The sequence below is a fragment of the Gadus chalcogrammus genome, chromosome 18 (genome assembly GCF_026213295.1).
Source record: "Gadus chalcogrammus isolate NIFS_2021 chromosome 18, NIFS_Gcha_1.0, whole genome shotgun sequence".
NCBI classification, from domain to species: domain Eukaryota; kingdom Metazoa; phylum Chordata; class Actinopteri; order Gadiformes; family Gadidae; genus Gadus; species Gadus chalcogrammus.
Window position 1 is genome coordinate 173,487 of NC_079429.1, and position 21,514 is coordinate 195,000.

A 21,514-nucleotide genomic window follows, 5' to 3' on the forward strand; every position below is an offset into this window, starting at 1 on the left:
GGCGGGTTCATACCGGACATTCCATTGACTGAAAACCGGAAGCTGGCGGGCGGTTCACGGAAGAGAAGCTCGAAGTGGCGTCTCTAGGAAGAGTGGATATATTTCAAATATATAACATAAACCAGGGATATTGTGTGCATCGGCCGGGAGATAGGGAGACGCTGGAGAAGAGGCACGCGAGATGTCTGCTCAAGCTCAAATGAGAGCTCTGCTCGACCAGCTCATGGGAACAGCGAGGGACGGTGAGTGGAGCAGGGTGCTAGCCGAGCTAGCTACTTAGCAAGATGGCGCCGTCGTAAAGGCTCGTTGTGTTGTCGGGATGAACCACCGAGGGATGAATGGGTGACTGCCGGCGGCTGTGTTCTTTATGTAGGCCAGTCTCGACCACCTCCTTAATGTTTGTATCCATTGGGGTTCGCCCACTGTTTATTTTCAATCGTGACACGGAGTTTCTGATCGGATGTATTGGACGTCGACTCCCGCTTCCTAGAGTTAACCCTAACCCTAGGGTTAACCTCGACCCTAGCGTTAACCCTAACCACACGGGAACGGGTCTGAACCCTCGGAATTTGGAGAATTGGACCACAAAACCCATTTTCTAAATAGTCTGGTTGCCCTAAATTGTCAGATATAGGCAAAAAAAAGCATTAACCCTGCTATGTCGGTAGAACCAAAGGAATGGTGAATATTGTGTAGACCTATTTAATAGGGCGGAACCTTATGTTATTGTTAACCTTGCATTTTCTTCGTCGAACGTTTTTTTTGTGGATACAAACATTAATTAATAAAGCAGTATGGTGTCTTCTCAACATACATGGCGACCTATTTACATCCGAACCAACCCGCACAGAAGAAGTTCATCTTTTCTTTCAGTTGAATGGGTGGAAATTCGCTAACTTCTGGCTCATTTCAATCTTTTTAGAATAGGATCCTCATAGTGTGATTGACGGTGTGGTGTGTTTGTGGGCGATTGTGTTGAGATATTAAATTCATCCCATACATATGTTGCATACAAACTGAACAATTCTGGCCCCTTTATTCTATTCATAAAGGTTCAGTATCTTTGCCAGCCTACATCAATCTGCAAAGGAGTTGCAGAAAGCCTCATGTTCATCGAGCCGTGAGTCACACATGATTTTTAAAGCTGTTATGATGAATATCCAAACCATTTATTTGCCTTCTGGACGTTGTTTTTTTTTTATCACACAAAATGGCTAAATCTCCAGTGGCACTAGATTAACAGTTTGGAGCTTCAGTATAAAGACGTGTGGTCACGGTCATTAGAGCAGTTCTCAATGCTCCGACATACGTCTGTTTCCACAGGACCTGTTAGACACACAACATTTTGCACAGATCCTTTGCAATCTGACTTTTGTGTATGACTCCTAACTTCTTACTACAGGTATGGGCAAGAACACTGTTCCCATTTATACTTTTCAACAGCGGGTTTAGAACTCTGCCGCTGGGGTGTTGAAGATGCAGAGGGGTACAGTATATGGTGCAGAGCGCAGTGTGTATGAACTAACTCTTTCCTTCGTTTTCACTTTTCTTTTGATTCTGTGTTTTTTGAATTTCTTTTCAATGTCCCACATCTATTAAGGACTTGGCTGGAGCGTACTTCTGGAATGTTAACCTATATTATGCCATAATTCCAAAACCAGCTCTCAACTGTGTAGTAGTAACAGCTGGGAACGCTGACATCCAGCGAGAACATTCCAGCAGCTAGCCCTTTCCCCACCTGTCCACCCCAATCCACCTAGACCTCACTAGTTCAGCTTTACCGCTCGCTGCTTGAGTTCAGACACGGGGGCCTGAGTCTTGTATCACGGGCAGAGCTAAACTCATCTTAAGCTGAGCCTCATTCCAATGTTATATTAATGAGGCATTGGGTCAGGTAAGCTACACTACTGGAAGGCCATCTGATTATTGGACTGTTGAGACTTTGGTAACTGATATCCCCTCACATTTGCGTGTCCTGGTAAGCTGCTGTCACCGCATATCTTAACTTCTAGTGTACATTGTTATTCACTTTGGATGGAGCAATTCCTTGAAGTTCAGCCGTAGGGATGAAGTTAGGCCTCTGGCCACATTGGAAACTGACTGGAAGACAATAACGCAGTAGATGAGTAGGTTCTGAAGCCTCGCAGCAGGTAGCCGGTATGAAAGGGGTCGCTCATTGGCTGTTCTTGGACTGTTTCAGGCGATGAGACGCGGCAGCGCGTCAAGTTCACGGACGAGCGAGTCTGCAAAAGCCACCTGTTGAACTGCTGCCCTCATGACATCCTGTCTGGAACGGTGAGCGGCGTGTGTGTGTGGTACAACAGTTATCCAAGCTTTAGTTGTGGCCTTCCGGGTTTTGGCCACCTGTATTGTCCATGGCAACAGCCCCAATAACATGTGTTTGTGGTCAACAGCGCATGGACCTGGGGGAATGCTCCAAGATCCACGACCTGGCTCTGAGGGCCGACTACGAGATCGCCTCCAAGGATCGGGACCTGTTCTTTGAGCTGGACGTGAGTTTCTCTTTTTGGGGCTACGGTCGTCTTACTAAGTATTAAGCTCAATTATCTAGGGTTAGCTTCTATTCTTAGTTAGTATTTGGCTAGTGATCTAAGGTCTCCCCTCCTCCAGAGTTAGGTAGCTGTTATATTTATTAGTTAGTAATAGTATTGAGGCAGTGATCTAAGGTCTCCCCCCTGGGTTAGCTGTAGTTAGTTAGTTAGTAATAGTATTAAGGCAGTGATCTAAGGTCTCCCCCCCCCCCCCCCCCCAGGGTTAGCTGTTGTTGTAGTTAGTTAGTTAGTTAGTAATGGTATTAAGGCAGTGATCTAAGGTCTCCCCCCAGGGTTAGCTGTTGTTAGTTAGTTAGTTAGTTAGTTAGTAATAGTATTAAGGCAGTGATCTAAGGTCTCCCCCAGGGTTAGCTGTTGTTAGTTAGTTAGTTAGTTAGTTAGTAATAGTATTAAGGCAGTGATCTAAGGTCTCCCCCCAGGGTTAGCTGTTGTTAGTTAGTTAGTTAGTTAGTTAGTTAGTAATAGTATTAAGGCAGTGATCTAAGGTCTCCCCCCCCCCCCAGGGTTAGCTGTTGTTAGTTAGTTAGTAATAGTATTAAGGCAGTTATCTAAGGTCCCCCCCCCCCCCAGGGTTAGCTGTTGTTAGTTAGTTAGTAATAGTATTAAGGCAGTGATCTAAGGTCTCCCCCTCCCCCCAGGGTTAGCTGTTGTTAGTTAGTTAGTTAGTTAGTAATAGTATTAAGGCAGTGATCTAAGGTCTCCCCCCAGGGTTAGCTGTTGTTAGTTAGTTAGTTAGTTAGTAATAGTATTAAGGCTGTGATCCAAGGTCTCCCCCCCCCCCCCCCCCAGGGTTAGCTGTAGTTAGTTAGTTAGTTAGTTAGTAATAGTATTAAGGCAGTGATCTAAGGTCTCCCCCCCCCCCCCCCCCCCCCCCAGGGTTAGTTATTTAGTTAGTTAGTGATAGTATTAAGGCAGTGATCTAAGGTCTCCCCCCAGGGTTAGCTGTAGTTAGTTAGTTAGTAATAGTATTAAGGCGGTGATCTAAGGTTTCCCCCCCCCCTCAGGGTTAGCTGTTGTTAGTTAGTTAGTTAGTTAGTTAGTAATAGTATTAAGGCAGTGATCTAAGGTCTCCCCCCCCCCCCAGGGTTAGCTGTAGTTAGTTAGTTAGTAATAGTATTAAGGCAGTGATCTAAGGTCTCCCCCCCCCCCCCCCCAGGGTTAGCTGTTGTTAGTTAGTTAGTTAGTTAGTGATAGTATTAAGGCAGTGATCTAAGGTCTCCCCCCAGGGTTAGCTGTTGTTAGTTAGTTAGTTAGTTAGTTAGTAATAGTATTAAGGCAGTGATCTAAGGTCTCCCCCCCCCCCCCAGGGTTAGCTGTTGTTAGTTAGTTAGTGATGGTATTAAGGCAGTGATCTAAGGTCTCCCCCCAGGGTTAGCTGTTGTTAGTTAGTTAGTTAGTTAGTAATAGTATTAAGGCAGTGATCTAAGGTCTCCCCCCCAGGGTTAGCTGTTGTTAGTTAGTTAGTTAGTTAGTTAGTAATAGTATTAAGGCAGTGATCTAAGGTCCCCCCCCAGGGTTAGCTGTTGTTAGTTAGTTAGTTAGTTAGTTAGTTAGTTAGTTAGTAATAGTATTAAGGCAGTGATCTAAGGTCTCCCCCCCCCCCCCCAGGGTTAGCTGTTGTTAGTTAGTTAGTTAGTTAGTTAGTTAGTTAGTAATAGTATTAAGGCAGTGATCTAAGGTCTCCCCCCAGGGTTAGCTGTTGTTAGTTAGTTAGTTAGTTAGTTAGTTAGTTAGTTAGTTAGTTAGTAATAGTATTAAGGCAGTGATCTAAGGTCTCCCCCCTCCCCCCAGGGTTAGCTGTTGTTAGTTAGTTAGTTAGTTAGTTAGTTAGTTAGTTAGTTAGTTAGTTAGTTAGTTAGTAATAGTATTAAGGCAGTGATCTAAGGTCTCCCCCCCCCCCCCAGGGTTAGCTGTTGTTAGTTAGTTAGTTAGTTAGTTAGTTAGTTAGTTAGTTAGTAATAGTATTAAGGCAGTGATCTAAGGTCTCCCCCCCCCCCCTCCAGGCGGTGGATCACCTGGAGTCTTTCATCGCAGACTGCGACCGCCGGACGGAGCTGGCCAAGAAGCGTCTGGCGGAGACGCAGGAGGAGATCAGCGCTGAGGTGGCGGCCAAGGTGACGTCCAGTGACAGGCCCGCTCTACAGCTTCAGTTATTCTGAACTAGATCATACCTACCTAAAGGGTGGGGTTTATAGAGAGAGGAGAGGTCACCATGACAACAGCGGAGAGAGAGGGAACGGCTAGGGTCGAACTAGAGAGGATTGGATGTCTGTTAGTGAACAATAAGACCCTCAATGACTCTAGCACAGACCGTAACACAATCTAAATAATATTCCATATTTAAACTCAAACACTGCACCCGACAGCGAAACATAAAACCTGGCAGCACATAGTCTGTATAATAGCGCATCAAGATTCTTTTCAGGCAGGATCACGATTTTACCGCAATTCTTTTTTTATGTTGGCTTCGAAGTCTATTTTGCAAGTAACTGAACAGTACAACCAAACTAATTTCCCTATTTAAAAAAAATCTAGCCCTAAAAGGTAACAAAACTGAAAGAACTAACGGACCATTTAGGCCAAAGTACTAGGGATGGGCACGAGTAGTAAATTCCAAACTCGAGTGATCGAAGGAATTCCTCGAGGTTCAATCGAGTACTCGTTTAATCAAATCTATTTTCATCTGCAGCAGGAATAGGCCTGATGAACGGCAATATTAACAACCAAACATGTAATGCTTGGTTGTTAATATATGTTCAAAACACATTTTCCTTAAAAAAATAAAAATGCGTCTCACAATTTAAATCACGTCGAACCAAGGCCTGTAACGGTTTAAAAAAACTAAAACGAAACAAGTAGCCTAACCATTGCAAATAATTTAAATCTGCAAATAAAACGGCAGCAAATGGAATATGGAAATACTCAGCGTTGTGATCTTCTCTACACGGCCGGGACTACATCTGCGTCTTGCGGCAGTGAAAATAGCCGTCACACTTGGTTGCTGCGGGTCTGCTTTCCCGAACTCACCGTTGTGTTTCAGGAGCATATGTTGCCGCATAGTACTTGTAGTACTCTGGTAGCTCGATTTCGCTTGGCATATTTTACGTTTCACCATATGATCTCCTATTTCTTCAAAGTATTTCAATTATTCGCTGCGCTTTGCTTTAACCACCATCCCTTAACTTTTTTAATTCTGGCGTGCCTGCACACGGCACGGAACGCGCCACACAGAAATGGATACATTTCATTTGCTTTGTGCCCACGGCATGCGTTAGTGGCGCCGACAGAAAATGTATACATTTGCTTCAGAAAACTTTGTTTGTGTGTGTATATGCAAACTCGAGTTTGCCTGTCCACCAACCGAGTTCATTTGTAACGAGCAGTACTCGAGTAATCGATTCCTCACGCCCATCCCTACAAAGTACCTTTTCCAACAGATTTTTAATGATAGTGCAAGTCTGCCATGTATGAGCAGTCGCGTTCCCCAGTCTTCTTGTGACAACGGAACACGTGTGCAAGCCGTGCATCGCACACAATCCACCCAGCACGCTCACGTGCATTGACTACTATACGTGACAACGCAATGCAAGCGAGCGATGGAGGACGTTAAGAAGAAATTAAGAAGTAATGAGAGAATAGCGCCGGACAGTCTGATTAGTTTTTCAGTTACCATGGCCTTTTTGTGAATTTATGAAGTTACGATTGAGCCTCTTATGCTCGCAGTTAACGCGCGCTTGAGGCGCTGAGCAGGTGACAATTCCATAATGCCTTGCATTCGTTTAATAAAGGCGTGCTTTCACACACGTAAACGTGTCATTACTATTCTGAGAAAAGATGGAATAACTGTGTCGAGCTTGGTTCTCCTCTGTCGGACGCTAGGGCTTTGACTTTGGCCCAAAAATCATATTCGAAGTTTGTTTGTTTTTTAATATTAATATTCGAATATATTTGAATATTTATTAATACTATTTTGACCATTAAATGCCTTCAGTAAGACCTGGGCTGAATCTGAATACTTAGTACATACTATTTCTGTTCAGTGTCTACTACTTCACCGTACTACAGCTATGCGTAGAACGCCTCTGAAACTCCACCGGACGTTTGGAGATGACGTATCTCCCCTCAGATGCCGGCAAAATTACCTTGATAAGTTACCTGTTTTCCGTCTTGTCATCGTTGCTATTAAATAAAAAATGTCTCTTTTTACTTAATTACTTACTTTACTTTTTTAATGTCTCTTTTTTTCGCCGCTTTCTACGACGTCTTTCTAAGCCGCTGTTGTTAGTGTCGGGTCAGCCATCTCTTCTTCGTTCGTTACCAGACTCCGGTTGCATTGTGGGATAGCGTAGGGACCTACCGATGTATACTGTGGCGGTAGTACGCATTCTTTAACGTTTTCCGTACTACACAATGCGTACTGAGCATTCGGACGCGCTATATTTGTGGCGTACTACAAAATGCATACTATGAGTATTCGGATTCAGCCCTGGATTGGGTTTTGCGAGATTGTTTTGCGAGGTTGGTTTACCGGCATTGCTATGGTTACCGGTCTTGCGTGTTCCAACGGTTTATTAGGTTTCTAATAAATCGCTGTCTAATCAATACTTCAGTCACTGCCTCTTCCGTGGTCATTACAATATTATGAATAGACTGCGTCAGGTTCTCCGACGTCTCTCCCTCTTGGTCTGCCCATAACAGGTTTGAATATTAAGGGCTGCCTAATATTTGTTCGAATTTTGATTTATTTTTTGATATTCAAAATATATATTCGAATTACAAAGTTCGAAGTCAAAGCCCTGTCGGACGCGGGCCGGGACAGAAACATGCGGCCCGTTCCGCACTCTAGTATGAGCCATAGAACCGTAACTTACTGACTGTGCACTGTAGCAAGATACTAACGATCTGTAAAGGCAGATCGCGGGGACATGGGAGACATTTGAATCGTTCACAATCTAATATTGCACACCCCTAGGCCAGGGGTCCCGTGGAGATGGGGTTCTGGACCCTGACGGGGGACAGTGATCCGATGGGGTCCTGACGCTGAGCTACTGCAGCACAGCGGTCAGGACCCTAGCGGACAGCCAGCCCTATCCTGACGCCTGTTGTCCTGCTGCAGGCGGAGAAGGTCCACGAGCTGAACGAGGAGATCGGCAAGCTTCTGGCCAAGGCGGAGCAGCTGGGCGCCGAGGGCAACGTGGACGAGGCCCAGAAGGTCCTGCAGGAGGTGGAGAAGGTCCGCACCACCAAGAAGGACGCCGAGGTGAGGAGACGGCCACACCGCCTCAATGTGTTCCTCATGGCGTTCCTCATGGTGTTCCTCATGGCATTCCTTATAGTCATGTGGTGTTCCTCATAGTCTCATGTTGTTCCTAATGGTGTTCCTCATTGTCTCATGTTGTTCCTCATGGCGTTCCTCATAGTCTCATGTTGTTCCTAATGGGGTCCTCATGGTCTCATGGTTTTCCTCATAGTCTCATGGTGTTCTTCATAGTCTCATGTTGTTCCTAATGGCGTTCCTCATAGTCTCATGTTGTTCCTAATGGCGTTCCTCATAGTCTCATGTTGTTCCTAATGGCGTTCCTCATAGTCTCATGTTGTTCCTAATAGCGTTCCTCATGGTCTCATCGTGTTCCTCATGGTCTCATGTTGTTCCTAATGGTCTCATGTTGTTTCTAATGGTCTCATGTTGTTCCTAATGGTGTTCCTCATTGTCTCATGTTGTTCCTCATGGCGTTCCTCATAGTCTCATGTTGTTCCTCATGGCGTTCCTCATAGTCTCATGTTGTTCCTAATGGCGTTCCTCATGGTCTCATGTTGTTCCTAATGGCGTTCCTCATGGTCTCATGTTGTTCCTAATGGCGTTCCTCATGGTCTCATGTTGTTCCTAATGGCGTTCCTCATGGTATCATGTTGTTCCTAATGGCGTTCCTCATAGTCTCATGTTGTTCCTAATGGCGTTCCTCATAGTCTCATGTTGTCCCTCATGCGTTCCTCATAGTCATGTTGTTCCTAATGGCGTTCCTCATAGTCATGTTGTTCCTCATGGTCTCATGGTTTTCCTCAGTCTCATGGTGTTCTTCATAGTCTCATGTTGTTCCTGATAGTCTCATGGCGTTCCTCATAGTCTAATGTTGTTCCTAATGGCGTTCCTCATAGTCTAATGTTGTTCCTAATGGCGTTCCTCATAGTCTAATGTTGTTCCTAATGGCGTTCCTCATAGTCATGTTGTTCCTAATGGCGTTCCTCATAGTCATGTTGTTCCTAATGGCGTTCCTCATAGTCTCATGTTGTTCCTCATGGTCTCATGGTTTTCCTCGTAGTCTCATGGTGTTCTTCATAGTCTCATGTTGTTCCTGATAGTCTCATGGCGTTCCTCATAGTCTCATGTTGTTCCTAATGGCGTTCCTCATAGTCTCATGTTGTTCCTAATGGCGTTCCTCATGGTCTCATGTTGTTCCTCATGGTCTCATGATGTTCCTAATGGCGTTCCTCATTGTCTCATGTTGTTCCTCATTGTCTCATGGCGTTCCTCATGGTCTCATGTTGTTCCTAATGGCGTTCCTCATAGTCTCATGTTGTTCCTTATGGCGTTCCTCATAGTCTCATGTTGTTCCTTATGGCGTTCCTCATAGTCTCATGGCGTTCCTTATGGCGTTCCTGATGGTCTCATGGTGTTCCTAATGGCGTTCCTCATGGTCTCATGTTGTTCCTAATGGCGTTCCTCATGGTCTCATGTTGTTCCTCATGGTCTCATGATGTTCCTAATGGCGTTCCTCATTGTCTCATGTTGTTCCTCATTGTCTCATGGCGTTCCTCATGGTCTCATGTTGTTCCTAATGGCGTTCCTCATGGTCTCATGTTGTTCCTAATGGCGTTCCTCATAGTCTCCTGTTGTTCCTTATGGCGTTCCTCATAGTCTCATGGCGTTCCTTATGGCGTTCCTGATGGTCTCATGGTGTTCTTAATGGCGTTCCTCATAGTCTCCTGTTGTTCCTTATGGCGTTCCTCATAGTCTCATGTTGTTCCTTATGGCGTTCCTCATAGTCTCATGGCGTTCCTTATGGCGTTCCTGATGGTCTCATGGTGTTCCTCATCTCACGGTGGACCGATGGGATTGATCTAAACGGGTGAAACCCTTCCTCCTCATCTCTAAATGTTGTCTCCTGGCGCCCCCTCAGGAGGAGTACAGGAACTCCATGCCCGCCTCCAGCTTCCAGCAGCAGAAGCTGAGGGTGTGCGAGGTCTGCTCTGCCTATCTGGGTCTCCATGACAACGACCGCCGCCTCGCCGATCACTTTGGCGGGAAGCTGCACCTGGGCTTCATCCAGATCCGAGAGAAGCTGGACCAGCTGAAGGTACGGCGCGTCTGGAGCCAGACTGTAGACCTCCACCTGCTCCTAACCCCCCAGATACAAGGGTTAGGGTTAGGGTTAGCCCTAACCCTAACCCTAACCCTAACACAGATACATGGGCTGCAGCAACACGTCTTTACCTCTCGTCTCTGGGGTTAGGGTTAGGGTTAGGGTTAGCCCTAGCCCTAACCCTAACCCTAACACAGATACATGGGCTGCAGCAACACGTCTTTACCTCTCGTCTCTGGGGTTAGGGTTAGGGTTAGGGTTAGCCCTAACCCTAACCCTAACACAGATACATGGGCAGCAGCAACACGTCTTTACCTCTCGTCTCTGGGGTTAGGGTTAGGGTTAGCCCTAACCCTAACCCTAACCCTAACACAGATACATGGGCAGCAGCAACACGTCTTTACCTCTCGTCTCTGGGGTTAGGGTTAGGGTTAGGGTTAGCCCTAACCCTAACCCTAACACAGATACATGGGCTGCAGCAACACGTCTTTACCTCTCGTCTCTGGGGTTAGGGTTAGGGTTAGGGTTAGGGTTAGCCCTAACCCTAACCCTAACACAGATACATGGGCTGCAGCAACACGTCTTTACCTCTCGTCTCTGGGGCCCCTCACAGCCTTTCTATTGAGTCACGATCTGACGTCCATCTTTAATCTCTATCGCATGTTTTGCCGGATTTGGTTCTTCTGGAACCGGTGCTCCGGGGCTCGTGGAAAGGAGAACCCGTTGAACCAAATGTTTTTATTCTGACCAGAAAACGGTGGTGGAGAAGCAGGAAGTGAGGAACCAGGAGAGGCTGAAGAGGAGAGAGGAGCGAGAGAAGGAGGAGAAGGTGAAGAAGAGGTGAGAACCCCAATGGTGCAGTGACCTTAGTGGAACCCTTACCTGTTAGTTACAGTGACCTTAGTGGAACCCTTACCTGTTAGTTACAGTGACCTTAGTGGAACCCTTACCTGTTAGTTACAGTGACCTTAGTGGAACCCTTACCTGTTAGTTACAGTGACCTTAGTGGAACCCTTACCTGTTAGTTACAGTGACCTTAGTGGAACCCTTACCTGTTAGTTACAGTGACCTCAGGGTAACCCTTACCTGTTAGTTACAGTGACCTTAGTGGAACCCTTACCTGTTAGTTACAGTGACCTTATGCCGCTTTTCCACTGCATGGTACCAGCTCGACACGACTCGACTCGACTCAGCTCGCCTTTTTTGCGTTTCCACCGCGATCTAGTACCTCAAGTGGCTGCTTTTTCTAGTACCGCCTCGCTCTAGGTTCCAAGCGGCTGAGCCGATGCTAAAAGGTGACGTCGGCAGACGGCCGGCCACTGATTGGCCAGAGAGTGTGACGAAGTCACGAGAGCGACATGGCAACCATGCTGGTAACGATAGAACAGCCATAGTAGCGCCGCAGCCAACATATTCCACTTCTTCAACATGCCAGCTAATAATACGAACACGAATACCATCGCATCGATGTTCTCCATTGTTGTTATGTGGGTTCTGTCCATGTGTGGGTTACGTAGGTGTTGTTTGCGTCGCGTACAAAAATACGTCACGGCCCTTTCGCGCAGACGACCCCGCCCACGTCCCGGAGGTACTATTTGCGGTGGAAAAGCACCCGCGCTGCTACCGTGTCGAGTCGTGTCGAGTCGTGTCGTGTCGAGTCGAGCTACATGTGCGGTGGAAAAGCGGCATAAGTGGAACCCTTACCTGTTAGTTACAGTGACCTTAGTGGAACCCTTACCTGTTAGTTACAGTGACCTCAGGGTAACCCTTACCTGTTAGTTACAGTGACCTTAGTGGAACCCTTACCTGTTAGTTACAGTGACCTTAGTGGAACCCTTACCTGTTAGTTACAGTGACCTTAGTGGAACCCTTACCTGTTAGTTAAAGTGACCTTAGTGGAACCCTTACCTGTTAGTTACAGTGACCTCAGGGTAACCCTTACCTGTTAGTTACAGTGACCTTAGTGGAACCCTTACCTGTTAGTTACAGTGACCTTAGTGGAACCCTTACCTGTTAGTTACAGTGACCTTAGTGGAACCCTTACCTGTTAGTTACAGTGACCTCAGGGTAACCCTTACCTGTTAGTTACAGTGACCTTAGTGGAACCCTTACCTGTTAGTTACAGTGACCTTAGTGGAACCCTTACCTGTTGGTTACAGTGACCTTAGTGGAACCCTTACCTGTTAGTTAAAGTGACCTTAGGGTAACCCTTACCTGTTAGTTACAGTGACCTCAGCGTAACCCTTACCTGTTAGTTACAGTGACCTCAGGGTAACCCTTACCCGTTTAGTTACAGTGACCTTAGTGTAACCCTTACCTGTTAGTTACAGTGACCTCAGGGTAACCCTTACCTCAGGGTAACCCTTACCTGTTAGTTACAGTGACCTCAGGGTAACCCTTACCTGTTAGTTACAGTGACCTCAGGGTAACCCTTACCTGTTATTTACAGTGACCTCTGTTTTTTGCAGAACCAGATCAAAGAGCAAAGAGCATAAAAGGTAGAGTACCTCCTCCTGGTTCTAACCTCATTACCTCCTCCTCCTGGTTCTAACCTCATTACCTCCTCCTGGTTCTAACCTCATTACCTCCTCCTCCTGCTTCTAACCTCATTACCTCCTCCTCCTGGTTCTAACCTCATTACCTCCTCCTCCTGGTTCTAACCTCATTACCTCCTCCTCCTGCTTCTAACCTCATTACCTCCTCCTGGTTCTAACCTCATTACCTCCTCCTCCTGGTTCTAACCTCATTACCTCCTCCTCCTGGTTCTAACCTCATTACCTCCTCCTCCTGGTTCTAACCTCATTACCTCCTCCTCCTGGTTCTAACCTCATTACCTCCTCCTCCTTGGTACTAACCTCATTACCTCCTCCTCCTGGTTCTAACCTCATTACCTCCTCCTCCTCCTCCTGGTTCTAACCTCATTACCTCCTCCTACTGGTTCTAACCTCATTACCTCCTCCTCCTCCTCCTGGTTCTAACCTCATTACCTCCTCCTGGTTCTAACCTCATTACCTCCTCCTGGTTCTAACCTCATTACCTCCTCCTCCTGGTTCTAACCTCATTACCTCCTCCTCCTGGTTCTAACCTCATTACCCCCTCCTCCTGGTTCTAACCTCATTACCTCCTCCTCCTGGTTCTAACCTCATTACCTCCTCCTGGTTCTAACCTCATTACCTCCTCCTCCTGCTTCTAACCTCATTACCTCCTCCTCCTCCTGGTTCTAACCTCATTACCTCCTCCTCCTGGTTCTAACCTCATTACCTCCTCCTACTGGTTCTAACCTCATTACCTCCTCCTCCTGCTTCTAACCTCATTACCTCCTCCTGGTTCTAACCTCATTACCTCCTCCTCCTCCTGGTTCTAACCTCATTACCTCCTCCTGGTTCTAACCTCATTACCTCCTCCTCCTCCTGGTTCTAACCTCATTACCTCCTCCTCCTCCTGGTTCTAACCTCATTACCTCCTCCTCCTCCTGGTTCTATCCTCATTACCTCCTCCTGGTTCTAACCTCATTACCTCCTCCTCCTCCTGGTTCTAACCTCATTACCTCCTCCTCCTCCTGGTTCTATCCTCATTACCTCCTCCTCCTCCTGGTTCTAACCTCATTACCTCCTCCTGGTTCTATCCTCATTACCTCCTCCTCCTCCTCCTGGTTCTAACCTCATTACCTCCTCCTGGTTCTAACCTCATTACCTCCTCCTGGTTCTAACCTCATTACCTCCTCCTGGTTCTATCCTCATTACCTCCTCCTCCTCCTCCTGGTTCTAACCTCATTACCTCCTCCTGGTTCTAACCTCATTACCTCCTCCTGGTTCTAACCTCATTACCTCTTCCTGGTTCTAACCTCATTACCTCCTCCTGGTTCTAACCTCATTACCTCCTCCTCTTGGTACTAACCTCATTACCTCCTCCTCTTCCTCCTCCTCCTGGTACTAACCTCATTACCTCCTCCTCTTCCTCCTCCTCCTGGTTCTATCCCAGGTCCCGCTCCCGCGAGCGCCGTGCTAGGAGGCGGTCGCGATCCCCGTCCCGCGAGAAGAAACGTTCTGCGTCCCGCGAGAAGAAACGTTCTGCGTCCCGTGAGAAGAAACGTTCTGCGTCCCGCGAGAAGAAACGTTCTGCGTCCCGCGAGAAGAAACGTTCTGCGTCCCGGGACCGCGAGAGACGGCGGCGCCACCGCAGCCGGTCCCGTAGCCGCAGCCGCAGCCACCGCCACGAGCAGAGCTCCAGACACAGGTAGCACAACCCTACACAGGGAGGGCTCCAGGTAGACAACCCTACACAGGGAGGGCTCCAGGTAGACAACCCTACACAGGGAGGGCTCCAGGTAGACAACCCTACACAGGGAGGGCTCCAGGTAGACAACCCTACACAGGGAGGGCTCCAGGTAGACAACCCTGCACAGGGAGGGCTCCAGGTAGACAACCCTGCACAGGGAGGGCTCCAGGTAGACAACCCTACACAGGGAGGGCTCCAGGTAGACACAACCCTACACAGGGAGGGCTCCAGGTAGACAACCCTACACAGGGAGGGCTCCAGGTAGACAACCCTACACAGGGAGGGCTCCAGGTAGACAACCCTACACAGGGAGGGCTCCAGGTAGACAACCCTACACAGGGAGGGCTCCAGGTAGACAACCCTACACAGGGAGGGCTCCAGGTAGACAACCCTACACAGGGAGGGCTCCAGGTAGACAACCCTGCACAGGGAGGGCTCCAGGTAGACAACCCTACACAGGGAGGGCTCCAGGTAGACAACCCTACACAAGGAGGGCTCCAGGTAGACAACCCTACACAGGGAGGGCTCCAGGTAGACAACCCTACACAGGGAGGGCTCCAGGTAGACAACCCTACACAGGGAGGGCTCCAGGTAGACAACCCTACACAGGGAGGGCTCCAGGTAGACAACCCTACACAGGGAGGGCTCCAGGTAACACAACCCTACACATGGAGGGCTCCAGGTAGACACAACCCTACACAAGGAGGGCTCCAGGTAGACACAACCCTACCAAGGGAGGGCTCCAGGTAGACCCAACCCTACCAAGGGAGGGCTCCAGGTAGACACAACCCTACACAGGGAGGGCTCCAGGTAGACACAACCCTACACAGGGAGGGCTCCAGGTAGACACAACCCTACCAAGGGAGGGCTCCAGGTAGACACAACCCTACCAAGGGAGGGCTCCAGGTAGACACAACCCTACACAGGGAGGGCTCCAGGCACAGGCAGACCCTCCCCCCTGACGTTGTGGGGTCTCCCCCCTCCCCTCCCCCCTGACGTTGTGGTGTCTCTCCCCTCTCCTCTCCCCCCTGACGTTGTGGTGTCTCCCCTCTCCCCTCCCCCCTGACGTTGTGTTGTCTCCCCCCTCTCCCCTCCCCCCTGACGTTATGTTGTCTCCCCCCTCCCCCTTCAGGGAGCGCAGAGACGTCGTGAACGGCCGGTCGGACCCCCGGCGAGCAGACGAGCGGGGTTCAGGAGACTTCTGATGTCCACCCCCCTCACCCTCACTCCTGGGGAGGCGGAACCCAAATGTGTCACTGTACGGCCGCAAGCCCCGCCCCCTAGAGTCATGATTTATTTTTTCATTTTTAATTGACGGCTCTTCCAGCCAACAGCCTTCGTTCTCACCCCAGTCCCACACTTCATCCATTTATATACACTTATTCTGTTTGGCCCAATGTGTAAAAAAAATAAAAAGGGCCACCCACCATCCAGGGAAAAGGTGATTGAACCTGTATGCAACTGGATCTGTGAGCCTCCCCACGGTCCCTTGGGTTAGACCTTGGTTTAGACACGGTCCCTTGGTCTAGACACGGTCCCTTGGTTTAGACCTTGGTTTAGACACGGTCCCTTGGTTTAGACACGGTCCCTTGGTCTAGACCTTGGTTTAGACACGGTCCCTTGGTTTAGACCTTGGTTTAGACAGTCCCTTGGTTTAGACCTTGGTTTAGACACGGTCCCTTGGTTTAGACCTTGGTTTAGACACGGTCCCTTGGTTTAGACACGCTCCCTTGGTTTAGACCTTGGTTTAGACACGCTCCCTTGGTTTAGACACGGTCCCTTGGTTTAGACCTTGGTTTAGACACGGCCCCTTGGTTTAGACACGGTCTTTGATACACATGATGAATGTAAATAGACGTTGGATATGAAGGAGGCTGTTATGTCCAGCTGCTCTCTTAAGACGCCATGTTTAAGTTTGTTATCCTACACCAACCTCAATAAACACATTAATACGATTATTATTCTGCACCAAGCTAAGAAACACATTTAAATAGTTTATTATCCATCACCAAGCTAAATAAACACATTCAGCGCTTGTGTCCGTTACCTTGGGGGTTAGCGTTACCTTGGGGTATAGCGTTACCTTGGGGGTTAGCGTTACCCTTGGGTTGGGGTTACCGCAGGGCTTAGCGTTACCCTTGGTTTCAGATTACCTTGGTGTTTAGCGTTACCTTGGGGGTTAGCGTTACCTTGGGGGTTAGCGTTAACCTGGGGGTTAGCGTTACCCTGGGGGTTAGCGTTACCCTGGGGGTTAGCGTTACCTTGGGGGTTAGCGTTACCCTTGGGTTGGGGTTACCGCAGGGCTTAGCGTTACCCTTGGTTTCAGGTTACCTTGGGGGTTAGCGTTACCTTGGGGGTTAGCGTTACCTTGGGGGTTAGCGTTACCTTGGGGGTTAGCGTTAACCTGGGGGTTAGCGTTAACCTGGGGGTTAGCGTTACCCTGGGGGTTAGCGTTACCCTGGGGGTTAGCGTTACCTTGGGGGTTAGCGTTACCTTGGTGTTAAGCGTTACCTTGGGGGTTAGCGTTACCTTGGGGGTTAGCGGAGGGAGGCTGATCGAACCACATGGCGTCGAGGGGCAAGCAGTTTTTTTTAATTGGTGCAAGACGTGCTCGTATTAGAATTTATTTTATATAATAGTAGAGGAACTTGGTATAGATGTGAAGTAATTGGCAAACGGTCTTTGGTATTTTTTGAAATTTGTACGTATCCATTTCACATGTTGCTTCGTGAGTTGTAATGGTTTGAAGACCGTGGTGAAGTCGTCCTGTTGCTTATTTACCTTTTTTTTGCGGAAATACTTTTTTGAATCCCCAATAAAATTATTCCAGCCTTTTATTTTCATGATGTCTCATTCCCTTTCTTACAATATACACATAGGGATAGTCTTTGAAGCAGAAGCAGCACTCGGCTGTTAGAACGGATGTACAAGAGGTATTTTAAATAAAAGATAAATAGATTTTAAATTGACCTTCAACAGAGTGGATATGTAGAAACAGTTGTGCAAGACCAGCAATCCTCCAATAGCGGATTATTTCAGGAAGAAGAATATAAATGTGCTGAAATAAACCAGGGAGGCAAAATTCGTGGCCAACCATGTTTGAGGAGGCTGTACGTTCTTCACTTTCTACTGACTGGAGTATTGTTCTAGACGGTCGAGGACCAGGTCCAGGGTCCTGGTAGATGAACAGGGGATGCTTTGGTGTTCAGAAGATCCGCCCTCGTGGTAGGAGGAGTTAAGTATTATAATGTTGTCGTGTTTGCCTGGCTCTTCAAATCTACTTTCATCTTCTGCTTCTCCATGACGGCCTCCAGCTCCGTGGCGTTCCGGGCATCCTGGAAGAAGGTAAGGGGTGAAGAAAAGGGTATTATTTCGTTAGTTCTTCCACATTGTGGTCATTATTTTAATTACCAGGCGCATTCTGAACGCATTATTCAATCCGTTGTGTGGACCGCTTACCTCCAGCAGCGCCCTCTGCACCTCAAGCTGGCTGTACACTCTGGCGCCCTCTTCAGGAAGCACGGCGCGTAGCTCCTCCTTGTTCAGGGAGAACAGCTGTGCGCCCGTCAGAACGCCGAGGCACTGCGCCGCCCTATAGTTTAGTTAGTTTCGTTTTATTTCGGCATCGTGGCAGGTGCATGAAGACGGCATACAGAAGTCCATCATCGCAAAACATGAATTACTGATGCTGTTACAATTAGAACATATTTAAAATTCAACTTAATTAAACTTAATTTTTTTTTTTTTGTGACATAAAAATAGAAGCTACAAGCTAAAACAAACGGGTACAGTCCATTGTCATTCATTGCACATATATGGGATTGGAGATCTTCTGTCTCAGTTCTGTATCTTGGGAAGGACAGTTTGCTTACATTTCTCATTGTTCGTTAAGTCAGTTTTTCTCTTTCTGTATTTGTTTCTGTAATTTGACTACACCAGTTTTCTGGCTAGTTTTCTAGATATAGTTGTATATAGAACATCCCCAACATCACCTCTCCAACTACATATTGTTAATATCTCACTGAGGCACATGGCCGTCCTGAACACGGAACAACATCTCATTTAGCGTCAACACTCCCAACCAAGGGTCTGGACTCTACCAGTCTCGGTTCTCTAGAGGTCCACAAGGGTCTGGACTCTACCAGTCTCGGTTCTCTAGAGGTCCAAAAGGGTCTGGACTCTACCAGTCTCGGTTCTCTAGAGGTCCACAAGGGTCTGGACTCTACCAGTCTCGGTTCTCTAGAGGTCCACAAGGGTCTGGACTCTACCAGTCTCGGTTCTCTAGAGGTCCACAAGGGTCTGGACTCTACCAGTCTCGGTTCTCTAGAGGTCCACAAAGGTCTGGACTCTACCAGTCTCGGTTCTCTAGAGGTCCACAAGGGTCTGGACTCTACCAGTCTCGGTTCTCTAGAGGTCCACAAGGGTCTGGACTCTACCAGTCTCGGTTCTCTAGAGGTCCACAAGGGTCTGGACTCTACCAGTCTCGGTTCTCTAGAGGTCCACAAGGGTCTGGACTCTACCAGTCTCGGTTCTCTAGAGGTCCAAAAGGGTCTGGACTCTACCAGTCTCGGTTCTCTGGAGGTCCACAAGGGTCTGGACTCTACCAGTCTCGGGTAGATCTAGATCTAACCCTGGTTCTAGAGGTGGACTTACGGCTCGGTGAAGCCCTTCCCCCGGAGCCAGCTGGCCACCTCGTCTGGGGGGGAGTGGTAGTCCAGCGGCGCGCTGGTCTCGCTGGAGCGGGGGATGACCAGGGCGGGCTTGGTGAGGGGGCTCCTCCCATTGGTCAGCCTCTGGAGCAGCTCGTCATTCACCTGCATCGCTTCAGGAGGAGACACGTCATCAGGGTTAACGAGGCCAATCAGGAGGGGACGCGTCATCAGGGTTAACGAGGCCAATCAGGAGGGGACGCGTCATCAGGGTTACGAGGCCAATCAGGAGGGGACGCGTCATCAGGGTTAACGAGGCCAATCAGGAGGGGACGCGTCATCAGGGTTAACGAGGCCAATCAGGAGGGGACGCGTCATCAGGGTTAACGAGGCCAATCAGGAGGGGACGCGTCATCAGGGTTAACGAGGCCAATCAGGAGGGGACGCGTCATCAGGGTTAACGAGGCCAATCAGGAGGGGACGCGTCATCAGGGTTAACGAGGCCAATCAGGAGGGGACGCGTCATCAGGGTTAACGAGGCCAATCAGGAGGGGACGCGTCATCAGGGTTAACGAGGCCAATCAGGAGGGGACGCGTCATCAGGGTTAACGAGGCCAATCAGGAGGGGACGCGGCATCAGGGTTAACGAGGCCAATCAGGAGGGGACGCGGCATCAGGGTTAACGAGGCCAATCAATGGATCAGAACGTCCATTAGGGTTAGACAGGTAAGGGTTAGACACTAAGGTTAGGGTTAAACACTTACGGCTTAGGCACTAAGGGTTAGACTCTAAGGTTAGGGTTAGACACTAAGGGTAGGGTGAGGGTTAGACTCTAAGGGTAGGGTGAGACACTAAGGGTAGGTTGAGACACTAAGGGTAGGGTGAGGGTTATACACTAAGGGTAGGGTTAGACACTCAGGTTAGGGGTAAGGGTTAGACTCTAGTATTCGGTATAATGTATACGATATGGATCCAATGTCCATCTCTGGGTCGGTGGGCTCACCTTTCTCTGAGTCCTCTCCACTGGCCATGAGGTGCTGGCCGTAGGGCGGCAGGCCACGCGGACGCTGGCCTGGCGACTGGTGCACGGTGGGGGGGCTGGGCGTGGCTGCCGAGAACATCTTGGCCAGCGGGGGAGGGGCCGGAGCCTGGGAGGGGCAAACAACCAGATTAGGGGGATGTGAGTGAAAGGGTTCATTGCGTGCAGCCTTGGTTTGAATCTTGAGTTATTCCTTCTATTATGTTTTCTGTGTGTATCTGGCTGTTTGTGTGCACACATAGACGCCTGTGTGTGCGTGCGTGTGCGTGTGTGCGGGCCTACCTTGGGTGGTCCCTGCCCCCCGTCAAGGGGGTCTATGTGTGCGACCGGCTCCAGGATGTTGGACGGGACGAAGCCCACCTCGTTGAAGCGGTTACGACACTTCCACCAGCGCTTGGACGACTCCAGCACCTGTCAGACGCACAAGTCAGCGTGATGGTGCCTCCACCCAAACCGTAGCTCCCCCCTAAGCCTGCTCAGACCAGCTGGTCGGATGTCCTCTAAACGAGGCTCCGTTTAAGAAACTAATCTGTTGGACCTCAGCTTGGTGAGGCTGAACTAACGATCTCCTTCCGCCATCCTCTGGACGACCTTAGCATCGTGGTCTACTATATAGGTTAAGATATGAGCAGTTTACAATGGGTGTGTGTGTGTGTGTGTAGCGTGTGTGTAGGACTGCTCACCTCCAGTTTGTCTCCCTGCTGGACCGACAGCTCGCTGCTGTTTCTCGCCACAAAGTCGTAGCTGCAGCTGTAGAGTCGCTCGGCCCCGTCTCTGAGGAGGAAGAGCACAGAGCAGCTGACCTCACAGCCACGAGGAACCAACCAACACCAGGCTGACCTCACAGCCACGAGGAACCAACCAACACCAGGCTGACCTCACAGCCACGAGGAACCAACCAACACCAGGCTGACCTCACAGCCACGAGGAACCAACCAACACCAGGCTGACCTCACAGCCCGGGGAACCAACCAACACCAGGCTGACCTCACAGCCACGAGGAACCAACCAACACCAGGCTGACCTCACAGCCCGGGGAACCAACACCAGGCTGACCTCACAGCCACGAGGAACCAATCAACACCAGGCTGACCTCACAGCCACGAGGAACCAACCAACACCAGGCTGACCTCACAGCCCGGGGAACCAACACCAGGCTGACCTCACAGCCACGAGGAACCAACCAACACCAGGCTGACCTCACAGCCACGAGGAACCAACCAACACCAGGCTGACGTATCAGGGGGACTCACCTCTCATCTGCCAGGGGGGGGGAGGGCCGGACCACCGACTGAGACTGCTGCTGGGTGGGGGGGAGGGAGAGAGTTAAAATAGAGGGATAGCTAGAATGGATATATGAGAGAGAGAGAGAGAGAGAGAGAGAGAGAGAGAGAGAGGGAGAGAAGGAGAGACAGACAGACCCCTACTCTCCAGGGCGTACCTCCTGTTTGGCCCTCAGAGCTTCGTGTTCGTGCTCGGACTCCACTGGATCCTCCCACAGCTGACCGTCCTCCCGGACCGCCTCCGGACGCCAGCCACCGTAGAAGACCGGAGAGTATGGAGACACCTGGCCCAGCTCACACCTGGAGGGAGGGAGGGAGGGACAGAAGGACG

The 21,514-nt window shown here is 49.2% G+C and overlaps 2 protein-coding genes across 4 annotated transcripts in view; one reads left to right on the forward strand and one right to left on the reverse strand.

Moving 5' to 3' along the window:
• Positions 1-7: 7 nt before the first annotated feature.
• Positions 8-17,682, forward strand: luc7l (LUC7-like (S. cerevisiae)). Of its 3 annotated transcripts, XM_056577875.1 has the most exons (11): positions 137-242; positions 1,053-1,120; positions 2,201-2,295; positions 2,415-2,513; positions 4,577-4,687; positions 7,690-7,833; positions 9,752-9,928; positions 10,686-10,774; positions 12,403-12,432; positions 13,916-14,170; positions 15,345-17,682. In XM_056577875.1, the coding sequence occupies exons 4-11, from the start codon at positions 2,418-2,420 to the stop codon at positions 15,415-15,417; spliced, it is 975 nt and encodes a 324-aa protein (XP_056433850.1). In that variant the 5' UTR covers positions 137-242; positions 1,053-1,120; positions 2,201-2,295; positions 2,415-2,417; the 3' UTR covers positions 15,418-17,682. The 3 variants fall into 3 exon arrangements, with proteins under 3 accessions (XP_056433848.1, XP_056433849.1, XP_056433850.1); XM_056577873.1 differs by lacking the exon at positions 1,053-1,120 and having other exon boundaries at positions 8-242; positions 15,345-17,680; XM_056577874.1 differs by lacking the exons at positions 1,053-1,120; positions 15,345-17,682 and having other exon boundaries at positions 8-242; positions 13,916-14,174.
• LOC130371695 (epidermal growth factor receptor kinase substrate 8-like) overlaps positions 16,643-21,514 on the reverse strand; it is a 16,407-nt gene continuing 11,535 nt past the window's right edge. Inside the window, exons 13-20 of the mRNA XM_056577552.1 lie at positions 21,342-21,483; positions 21,154-21,203; positions 20,584-20,674; positions 20,183-20,311; positions 19,865-20,009; positions 18,866-19,034; positions 17,672-17,804; positions 16,643-17,547 (exon numbers count right to left, since the gene is read on the reverse strand). Coding sequence (XP_056433527.1) covers positions 17,455-17,547; positions 17,672-17,804; positions 18,866-19,034; positions 19,865-20,009; positions 20,183-20,311; positions 20,584-20,674; positions 21,154-21,203; positions 21,342-21,483 — 952 coding nt within the window. The 3' untranslated portion in view covers positions 16,643-17,454. The remainder of the gene's footprint in view (positions 17,548-17,671; positions 17,805-18,865; positions 19,035-19,864; positions 20,010-20,182; positions 20,312-20,583; positions 20,675-21,153; positions 21,204-21,341; positions 21,484-21,514) is intronic.

Coding starts and splice junctions, on each gene's coding strand:
- luc7l (XM_056577873.1), top strand. CDS start 182: ATGTCTGCTCAAGCTCAAATGAGAGCTCTGCTCGACCAGCTCATGGGA. Junction 4,688..7,689: donor GCGCTGAGGTGGCGGCCAAG/GTGACGTCCAGT, acceptor GTCCTGCTGCAG/GCGGAGAAGGTCCACGAGCT. Junction 7,834..9,751: donor CCACCAAGAAGGACGCCGAG/GTGAGGAGACGG, acceptor GCGCCCCCTCAG/GAGGAGTACAGGAACTCCAT.